General features: G+C 39.8%; 1 protein-coding gene across 1 annotated transcript; it reads right to left on the bottom strand.

Annotated features, from left to right (window-relative positions):
* Positions 1-3,016: 3,016 nt before the first annotated feature.
* On the bottom strand, positions 3,017-9,543 carry rdh8a (retinol dehydrogenase 8a). The gene is made up of 6 exons (XM_005749948.1): positions 9,140-9,543; positions 6,774-6,935; positions 5,292-5,471; positions 4,413-4,506; positions 4,130-4,313; positions 3,017-4,023 (listed from the first exon to the last, which is right to left on the bottom strand). The coding sequence occupies exons 1-6, from the start codon at positions 9,243-9,245 to the stop codon at positions 3,796-3,798; spliced, it is 954 nt and encodes a 317-aa protein (XP_005750005.1). The 5' UTR covers positions 9,246-9,543; the 3' UTR covers positions 3,017-3,795.
* Between the last annotated feature and the right edge of the window lie 1,686 nt (positions 9,544-11,229).

The raw sequence follows: 11,229 nt of genomic DNA, 5'->3' as shown, positions 1-11,229 counted from the left end.
AGATTTTTTTTTTATTCTAAATAATCCTGAATGACCTTGAAAACAAGCTCTACTCAGAATGTGAGATAATGACGCCCTCTCCAAGTGACCCATGTTGAGTCTGTAAGAGGTCATTGCACATTGGAGCTATCGAGGACAGTGGAAAGGGGAGCCAGACAGTGTGGCTCAGATATAACGAAAGGAAAGAGAAAGGGAATGTCAGAAATCAAGAAGTGACAGAAAACAAGGGAGATGGAGAAGAGGTTGTGTTTTTTGTTTCTCTCTGTGGATTATGCTGCCCTAATGAACCCAGCTACCAAAAGTCAGCCACAGGGCAACTAGGGCTTCTCCTGTTTTTATTATATGAAGACAGATAGTTCCCCTCAGACCTCACTTCAACTTTAAGGATAGTTATGTGCCCCATGTGGCTACATCTCCATTCACAGCCTCGTTCACCCTATGCAGCCTCGTTCCAGGTTTTCTCGACCACTTAAACCCATTTCTCCCATAAGCATTAAACCTTTAAGAACTGTTGCTTTAACTTAAATTTTGTCTAATGTCTACTGCGTACCAGTAAAGCAGTTTCTGACTCCTTTGAACAAATTGCAAATTCTTGGTTGATATGATGATTTTCAATTGTTTCCTGTACACACAGGCTGTGTTGTTTAAAATGAAATAAATTGCAACAATTTGTGAGGAGGAGGAGCTTGCTCAGATAAACTTTTATGAGGACAGCAGCCTCCTGTGAAAAAGGAAGACGAGTAAGGATGTGTGCAAGGAGAAGACAACAGAGCACAGAAAGATGCAGAAGAGTACAAAGTATAGTTATGGCATACACAGTTAATCTCTCAATTATACCTTTCTGTTCCTATGGAAATTAATGCAGCCGTTTTTATTATTTTTTCTGTAATATTATTCACAGATAGTCAAAATGTTTTTAAATAGAAATTGGAGTAAAAATAGAAGTTGGATAATCCTAGCTGACCTGGGATGAAACTGAAGCACCCTGTCTAGACGTCAGCATGACTTTGAGTAGCATCCCACGGCTCTGTCTCTTTCCCTTTCTCTTTGCCTTTTTGCACTTCCCTTCTCTTCCTGTCTGCCCTCATTTTCACAGCTTGGTTCTCACAAATTTCTGCCCTTTGCATCTATCTTTTCTTTTTGATCTTTGACTCTCTGTTTTCTTATTACTGTCGGTTTCAGGCTTAGGTGTGGTTATTTGGTGGTGATGATGACAGTGAAAGCTGGATGTGGTAAAATGCCCATGCAGACAGATTGAAAAGAATGTATCCCACTAACATGCCAAAGATAACTACTGAGGTTCTCCTTCTTTCATTCAGCTGTTTGTACTCATATATTTTCTGTCCGAAAATGCAAGTGGTTGACTGCTAAGTACACATCAAGGCTGCATAAGGGCAGAGCCAGAGTATGTTTACAGGCTCAGAAATTGTGACAGGGTTACAATTAAGGGAAGACCTAACCACATTGCATTACCCTCATTATATTGCAATGACATTCTCAATTGTGAAACAAAGGTACAAAACAATGGTTTAATAAGACCTCCTGTTTAATGAGACTTTGCTTTAACTCTTGTGTTCATTCAGTTAGTAAATAGGTCTTCCATTCAGGTCTAGGCACCCTAATTCTCATTTTCCCAAGTGCGACACACACCACCCCCTGTCATTAGCCTTCGGTGTCCCACATTGGGTCTTGGCATCCCCCTGAACATTCAGAACATACAGACTCCTCCCCCAACCTCCTCAGATTCCCTATTCCCCTTCCCCTCCAACCCCTGTACACACACCCATTTGATTGTGATTGACAGTGTCTTTGTTCCATTGTGCAGAGCTGTCGCCTCTGATGAAGACACATACACAGAGCCGAGGCACTGCACTCATTGTACACTGTGCAGAAATTACAGGTCTGCAACCAGTTGCACTGTCTGTGCATTCAGACTAGGTGTGCGTAAACAGCTTTGTGCATGGAAGGTCATAGCAAAATGTGATAGGGCAGAGTGCGTAGGAAGAATGGCTAGACTGCTTTGGCCATACTGCAGGCCTCATCCACTGTGGACCAGGACCAGGGGGTCCAGGCCTGATGGGCTAAGAGGGCCAGCTGGAGAGGGAGGCTCGGGGCTGCGCAAAATGTGTCTGAGGTTGTCAATAGTTTTCACCCCTCCTCAGGGATGGGAACCAGGTCACATTCTCTCACACGGCACAAAGCCGGGTGTGTGTGTGAGAGGGTTGGGGGTTCAAGGGAGGGGTTTTGATGGGGAGCAGGCCATGACCTCTTTATATCCATCAACAGATCACTATCTTGGCCCATAGACATGGTCTTATAACACATTCACATGCATGCAAACACATGCTAATTTTTGTGCATGAGCACAGACAATTTGTCTCACTGACAAAAATTTAAGTGTGTGCTCAAAAATTGGCCTTATGCAGGAGTTTTTGTTTTGACCTGTGTATGAAATTAAAAAATGATTTTTGAACACATTCTCTTATTATATTTTTTTCAACCAGTATTTTCAAAATATCCATAGGGTTTAACCTTGATACATTTATTACTAATAGATAAATTGTTACAAATATAGCTAGTGAAAAATAAGTTTAATGGCCAGTTTCTCAAACTAATTTAATTAAATATTGTCCTACTTGTCTGTCTCAAGTAGATACCAGTTCCTGGACAACTTCAGCTGCTTCTCAGCAGTAGGAAAACACAGGTGAAGTAAATTTCACTGCACCAGATGTCTCAGTAAACCATACTGGTGAGCCAGAAAGCACAATGTCAGGACCCCAGAACTACTTCAGGCAAATGGAATATTTTGTTGAAAACTGTGCTTTTGTGTGAATAATACTGTAAAAATCAGTGCATGTCCCGTGTAATCCACAGGTTCGGAATCAGGGTAAAACAGTGAAATGCCGCCCCCTTGTGGTGTCGACTGAGTCTGTCAGACAGAGAGCTTTCAAAGTCAAAGTGGTCACGTTTTTTGTTATTTGTGTTCTTAAAAAAACATTCAGAGTAAATCAGAATTCACTTTATTTTTTCCATTAATTTGCTTGGTAAAAGTATCTGATCCAGCCCTTCGTAAAACTTGAAAAAACAAACCCAAACCAAAACAAACAAACATTCGGTTTATCAAAGATTAGAAATATGATTCAACAGCAGTTATGACCATGAGAACATTATATTAAGGTGAACATAAAATTAAGGGCACTGAAGAACAAAAGATGAAATATTTATATATATATTTATCATATATTCTGACTCTGTCTTATATGTCATTACTCTGATGAGTAATGAAACAATACCTAGGTTGCAACTTATGGTATTGTGATTGTGATATTTATTATAATTTTATGGTTTCTCTCATCATCTTAATTTATTTCTTGTGCTTTGACATCTGTCCATGTGTTTCAATCTTAAGTTCCATCTTTACGTTTTCATTTAACAACATATATATCCAACAACTTACAAAGCAGCTGTTCAGTTCTTGTCATACTACCCAGACTCTGGCATGAGTTCCTCGTCATATTATATATACAATAATCCAATGTGTGTGTTGTTTGTATGTCTGTGTTGTGGTGTATGCATGTTTCTGTGTCAGTACATGAGGTCACCCTATATATAACATTTCTGTGACAAACTTGTGCAGCTGTGCATGTTGTCTTGAGAAGCTTATTGTGGCTCTGTCTTTAAACTAAAAGGTGGCTCTTCTCTCCAGGTTACTTGCTCTAGTCTAGTCTGTTCAGGAAACCTCCGTTCAACAAACTGGGAGGTTAAAGTTAAGTGACAGAATTACACACTCCATCTTCAGTTAGGTGAGATGGTGCGTCTACGCAGGCAGCTGCACGTCAAACACTTGAGGATGCTCATGGTGATGTGCATGAGAGGGCCGAAATTGAAGAGTAGATTGTAGAATGTGTTTACAGACAGGCCTCCAGTCTCATCGGCATATTTCAGGGCCACAATGGGTGTGTAGAGGCTGTTGGTCAGATTCCTGAAGCGTGGGTTGTTTGACTCAATAACCTTTTTAGTGCACTGGAAAAGATAAGAAGCAACAGAACATTTTAACGGCTGCACGCAGAACATCAACACAAATTCCTGAACTGGGTTCAGTGTAGGGGTTAGAAACCAATTCATTTACCTTAGCTATGTCATCTGGTGTTTGGCCCATGGCCTCAAATATATCTATTGATGATGGCAGGTAAACGTCTTTAAAATAACGAACTGTGTCAGCATCCGCACCCGGATACTCCATCTTAGCCACATCCTCCATCATTTTCGTTTCAAATTCAGTGTGCACTGGGCCAGGCTCAATCATGGACAACCTGGGGTAAGTTAGATACAGTGTGATCAGTGGGGATGGTATTTTCAGTAGAAAATAAAGACACATGTGAAGGAAGAATAGAGGAAAGAGGGTAATCTACCTGATATTGAACTTCATCAGTTGCACAGCCAAACTCTCACAGAAGCCCTCCATTGCAAACTTAGAAGCAGTGTAAACATCGTTGAATACCACACCTGATTAAAGAACAACAAGAGGAGATAAAGAAGCTCAATGCACCGTAGAATGAGATTTCAAAGTACTCAATCAAGAATAGAAATCACTCACTTGATTTACGGATAAAGGACTAGGGTTAAAAAAAAGTAGCAGGCAGGACAACACAAGTGTCAGACATTATGCAAGCTAATTCAGCAGTTTATCAGAAAGCGTCCAACCTGCTTTGCTGGAGGCCACCATTATGCTACTTCAAACAAGTTAAAACAAACACTAAAAATTCTTTGCAAGAACTTGCAGTTTGACTCAAATTACTGTAAGTTGTCAGAGCTTTACTGGAAACGTGAAACAGAGACCAACGAATAATAATATTAATATAATAATGAATTTTAAAAAATCATTTAAATTACCTAACAGTTTCATCTACGAAATCTACAGATATAACTTCAAACCATAAAGATAAAATTGCTGTTAACTTTCCTTTTGGATAAAACAATGTCAGCTTATACCAAGCTAAAATTTTGGAACACGTGCAGAGTGTTTTGCAAGTCATTATGAGTGATTATGGAGACTGTTGACTGTTTAATCGTCAAAATGTATATTCAATATGTTCTCTTTTGATATGCAGGAATCCAGTAAGCCTTATACCAACCAAAGTTGCCAGATTAAGAACCTACATGTAGCTTAATAGATTACAATAAACGGTCTATTACATGGTTTATTGTAATTTGTCATTCTCAAAATGTTTTTGACGTTCAGTTAGAATAGCACTACAAATTTTCTTATGCATAACTAATTATACTCATACCCTGAAGACCCATGACGCTGCTCATGACGATAATGTGCCCTGAACGCCTCTTCTTCATGTCTGGCATCACTTCTTTGATCATACGAACCACTCCAAAGAAGTTGGTCTCAAATACTTTTTTCATCTCCTCAATGCTGATGCTTTCCACAGGTCCAAGCAAGCCCACACCTGCATTGTTGACTGGCAGGAAACAGACACACAGATAATGCATTGTCCATAAATGCAATGATCAAAAAACAAAAACAAACAGAAATAGAGCGATATTTGACTTTATTACTTCATTAGACCATTTGTTAGTTAGTTGTTGGTTTTATGTCTGTGAAGGTTCTCAGTCATCCAGGTCATCGTAGTCAAAGGAGCTTGTAAAGAAAAGCGTCTGGACTTTTCTTTACAAGAAGCTTCTTCAGTTCTAAGGTCAAATGGCAGAGAGTCCCAGATTGACCTTAGAACTGAAGAAGCTTCTCGGATGAGAGGTGAAACGTCTTCAAGCAACTTAAAGAAGTCCAGACGCTTTTCTTTACAAGCTCATTTGACAAAGCTGGTTTTACTTGATACTGCCACCAGATGTCAGTATGTGACAACAACATGAAGGTCTGACGTAACACCCGGCTGAAGAGCCTTTGGGTCTTGAGTAATTAGGCGAAAGGGGATTTAATGCTGGATTTAGACTAAGATGGAGACAGGTTTATAAATAGATACTTTATCCAGGCTAAAGGTTTAAGGACCATAAGTGAAAAGCGTTACGTATTCAGAAGATCTGGTAAAATGGACTTTACTGCACTATAAAATTACTTGATAAATTCTGGATCACACATTGTGAAATTTTAGTTGTGAGGATTACTATTCAGAAAAATAAAGTATTGCAGCTGCACAGTGCTGTAAGCTTAGCTTCAGCTATCTTTCTCTCGGGTTATTAATGTGGTAGCCCATTCAGTTTTGGTCCATAATCTTTCTGACCACTGGAATTTTAAGACTCAAACTCCTCCCTCCACATACTCTAAGTGTCAACTGCGCAGTGCAACTACTGTTTAAAATATTTGTTTCACAAATAATCAAAGCCTTTGTCCTGAACTGTTGTTATAACTTTAGCAATAGCACAGGGCTTTACTTTTTATAAATACATGTGTATTATTATCATTCCCACTGCACTTTATGTTCATATTGTAACCATCTGTACATATTATAGTGTTTTTGCATACATCTCTAATTCTTGAGCTGCTGTAAACAGTTGAATTTCCCCAGTGTGTGATTAAATAAAATCTATGTCTATGATATTATAAATAGCATAGACTTTCTATTGAATACGCAAAACTATAAAATGAAGCAGAACGATAGTGTTCCATCATATGTTAAAAAAATAATTCTGTGTATAAACTCTTGTAAAACACATAATAAAAAAACAAACATACACTTATCCAAGGACAGAGAATCGATCATCATGACCTGCTTTTTAAAGAGATATACACTTTGTGTCCCACTCACTCAGAATATCAATATGGCGGTCCTTAACGTTATTGACGCACTGCCTGACGGACTCATCGCTACACACATCTAATGGAAGCAACGTCAAGGTCTTTCCATATGCGTCTCCAGCTGCCTCCACCAACTTGTCCTTCTTCTTCAGGTCCCGCATCGTGGCAATGACTGATAGGGAGACACAGAGGACTGTATGGAGATAATGTGGCTTCAGACTTTGCAAAAATAGATATGATAGCGGAAAAGTGTCATGTAACACAACTTGAAGAGGCAAAGAAATGTTTAGGAATGTGAGGAGCACTTAAAATTATCAGTACTGGAATAGTTTATGCATTTACACATTTTTCTGACTATCACTGTTGCATTTAATATAAAAGTATTAATGCAATCATTATATTTTTAATGCTGAGGAAGTGACAGAGGACTCAAGTGACGTTACTAAATTAACTTTTTTTCTTGGACAAACACACCAGTGTAAAAACAAACAAGCACCCACACATGCTCAGATAGTGACACTCAGACGTGTGGGTCAGAGTTCCTGGAAAAGACCACGCCTGTTAGTTTACAGGGGACAGAATTGATTTCCTCTGAACTTTACCCGCTGGGGAACATTAACCTACATAAAGCGGAGGAATCTACCATGACCAACAACAATGAATATAAGCGCCGCTGACTTGGCTTCCACAGCTTCTTCCTTTTTGTGTGCTCTGCTTACACTTGGCAGACTGGCGTTATGTAACTGAGAAAACAGAGGCACTGGTGTTGCACAATGGCAATAGGCAGGAATAAACAACCTCTTATTCAAATTTTCACCTAAGTCTACCTGTTGTCATTGGCAGACAAAAGCAAATCCTCACCTTATTCTCATGTGAACAGAGATGAGGTTGGATAAGTAATCAGATTTGGACCGCTTTGCTGTGGAGGCTTGGACTGCTGTGCAGTGTTACTGATGCAACATGATGTATAACAATGTCTATCTATCTGTCTGTCTGTGTGTCTGTCATATATGCTCCACGCATAAACAACATCTTATGAAGAGTAATTGGGTCTACTTGAGACCAGGGTGTCCAGGAAGGGTTTCAAGGAAGGAACAGAAAGCTTTGCGTTTTGATTGAGACATGAACAAGAGGTCTATTGTTCTAAATGCTCCTGAAGGAATTACAACTGGGCAGCTTAACTATTCTTGAATGAACCACACTGCAAACACAGGGGTATTTTAAGGCCTTCTCTGAATTTCATCCATGTCACTGCAACTAATTCCTACTTTATGCACAACGCAATATTTAATCTCGGCTGGATTTCCTAAGGAATAGAGCAGATCAATGCAATCGCCAAGATGTGGCCTTATTGAAAGCAGGTCACACTGTTCAAACCAAACCAGTGTTGGGAGGGAGGGAGGTTTTGTTTTCCTCATCTATTTCGCAGTAATAAATCCCATCATATCCCAGTGGCCCTAACAAGAGACAGAGAAAAAAAACAAAAAAAAAAAACAAGGTTTACTGAACCCTGTCCAGTTGTTCATACCATGTTAATAATGACATTTCTAACTGTCCATAACCTGTCAAAGTAAGAAAGGGCTGACTGTAGCTTTATGGCAAATTATACAGTTTAGAGTCATAGCTAAAAACAAAATCTGGTCACAAGGCTCTTGGTACAAACCCCTCTAACATAATTCTGTCTGAGGCTCCACAGATTGACACAGGAGGATTTTTTGATTCAGTTCTAATTCCTCCAGTGACATTAATAATAGCTGGGAAGCAGGAGAGGACCAACAGTGTCAAAGTGTGAAACCTTAACTCCACTGCCTACCAATGAAGACTTCAAACAAGGCCCTTGCTTTAGAGTGAACCCTCGCTTGTACAGGTCTCAAACTTTGTCCCCCTTTCAACAGTCGCTCCAGTGAGGGGACTATGGGCACATTAGACACGGCACTAAACCGGAGCAGGCGGTCTACAATTCACTGCAATAAAAGGGGGCTTTGTGCTGGAGAAGTCACTTGAAAGAGAACTGACAAGACCTCTTTTATGAATCCTGCCTGGCAAGCGGCATCCTTGCAGAGCCCTACCCTGGAAACTGCGCTTTCAGATGATAATAGTCGAGTCAAAGGGGCGACTGAATCCCAGTGCTTACAAAGGGATATGGATCCGATATTACAGGGGTTAGCATTTTAATTTAACCCACGCCAGATCACGTATGAGCGTTTAGACGGAGCGTTGCGCATGAAACTTGATCAAACTTTATGCGTAAAGGAAGCTTGCAGCGTGTTGCAGGGAAAAATAAGCACGAAATTGTATTTCAAGCGAACCACAATATTGCAGGCTTGTTACAAACAGGTCCGATCAAACAAACAATGTAGAAGAAAGCGCATTTACCATGGTAACGACTCTTTTCATCTTTGGCCAGGATGACGGCAATTCGTAACCCGATGCCGGAGGAGCAGCCGGTGATCAGCACAACTTTCTGCCCACTGTTCGCCATGATTTGTCCGTATACGCGCAGTGTTTTTCAGGGGTCTTCTGCTCCAGATGGTCCCAGCCGAGGGAGCTACCGATAACCGAACTTTAAAAAACTAAAGCCGATCATGCAGCCACAGCAGCCATGTGAGCGCCTAATTCAGTCACATGTTTCATAAAAATCAGTAAACACCCCCCCCTCAAAAAAAGACGTGATACCGCAAACACCCCTTGCAGTTACTTGATAGGTGCCGACTGCCCTAGAAAAAGTAGCCTAGTTAATTTCCTTAAAAATGTGTGGACGTGCACGCGCGTGCGTGGAGGGGGCAGTGCTTATTTGATTTCTGAGTTGGTGACCCCAGCAACTGTAACAGTAATCATGGAGTTAATCGTCACAATGCTCCAGATAAAACCTTGATCAGGGCTTTTTCAATAAGTTGCCTATCCTATGATTCAACACTGTAATACGTTAATTTAATTAGAATCTACTTAGCATAAACTAAAAATAAGCTAAAGCACACTATTTAAACGGGCTTTTAAAATAACAGGTCCACATATAGCTTCACACACAGACACACGGAGAAATACACACACATATACTCTCCAGTTATTTATAAAACATTCCAACCTTTGCTGAAATTTAGTTTGAAAGGTATTTACTTAATGCTCTGCGTTCCACTGACACCTAGTGGTAAGGTAGGCGCAGCGCACTGAAATAGCACCGAGGCTTTCTGAACTCATCGTGCCCGCACAAAATAACATAAACAATGTTAACTGCGATATTGTTGTCCATTCAGGTAATAAGGCTATTAAAAACATAGGAAGAATATTCAGAGTTTGTTTTTCAGCAGTGCTGTTACCGAATGGCTGTTATGTTGACCAGTGGACTCTGTTCTTGGCTCATGTTGTGAGGGGTCAAAGGTGCTCTGATAAGACCTCAAATGAAACTTGCTTCTTTTTTCTGATGAAATACTGTAGTGCAGTACTCAGCGTCTGTCATGTTTGGTCCTGTTGCTAAATGTGATGCAAGCACGTGCAAACTGTTACACTGAAAAAGGAATGATTCTCACACAATGGTAGAAGAGTAAACATTTATGCTTTTTGATCAAAGTTTTGACTGGTTGTTCAGGAAGATGGTGTATGATTGGGGAAGAGTGCACACATAAAATTAGTGAATTAGTGTTTGTAATACGTCTGTTCAGAGGTTAATGTCGTTTTGTTTGGTTGATTAGTTAAGGGTCATTATTTGATGTCAGCTGCATTTGTTAATGTCAAGAAAGATTTGTCAGCTGTGATAGTCAGAAGAAGAGATGCTGAGAAATGGTCATTTGGTGTCATTCTGTGCTGCTTTATATGGTATGACATATATGGTGGATGCTTCTAGCCCTTGCTCTAAAGAGTAATCTAAGGTAATTATCCATCCATCCATTCTCTTCTGCTTATCCATATCAGGATCACGGGGGCTGGAGCCTATTTTAAAGTGACTAATAAGTGAATAAGCTATTGAAAGTAATCAGTATTTCACATACTTCCACTTACAATTCTTATGGTTACATTTCCCTTTTACAAAAGTCTTTGCATTTATTTAACTACTATGTGGATCTGGATGGTGTAAACTTGTAGCTGCCTGTAGCTGCTTGTTTCCCTGGTATTGCTGGTTCAGCTAAGAAATAGAATTAGCATTTTTCCATTGACAACAATTATTAAATACATGAAAACATGACATTAGGGATTGCTACTGTATTTAAATAAATCAAATAAGAACCTTAATTCAACATGATAATTAAGGGCTTTTGGCACCTATTGGCACTCAGTAGCATTTTTTTTGGTTTAGTCCTTACACGATTCGCACTGCTGAAATAGAACAATTTACCCATTTTTACACAATTTTACACTTTTTTGGCAAATCCTGTCAAAGTTAATCTGACTGATTCAAAAGCAGGTGTGAAGTGCCATGTTTTCTTTTAGCTCCATGTTCCCACTGCTGCAAAGCACACCACAGCTTGATG

This window comes from Pundamilia nyererei, unplaced genomic scaffold, assembly GCF_000239375.1.
Source record: "Pundamilia nyererei isolate P.nyererei 1_Seehausen unplaced genomic scaffold, PunNye1.0 scaffold00258, whole genome shotgun sequence".
NCBI lineage: Eukaryota > Metazoa > Chordata > Actinopteri > Cichliformes > Cichlidae > Pundamilia > Pundamilia nyererei.
This window is presented reverse-complemented; position numbering and strand designations above follow the sequence as displayed.

Excerpts from the sequence above, each read along its gene's own strand:
- rdh8a (XM_005749948.1), bottom strand. The coding sequence starts at position 9,245 with ATGGCGAACAGTGGGCAGAAAGTTGTGCTGATCACCGGCTGCTCCTCC. Across the intron at positions 5,472-6,773 it reads CCGCCATATTGATATTCTGA|TCAACAATGCAGGTGTGGGC; the intron begins GTGAGTGGGACA and ends GTTTCCTGCCAG. Across the intron at positions 4,507-5,291 it reads CAGCGTCATGGGTCTTCAGG|GTGTGGTATTCAACGATGTT; the intron begins GTATGAGTATAA and ends TTCTTTAATCAG.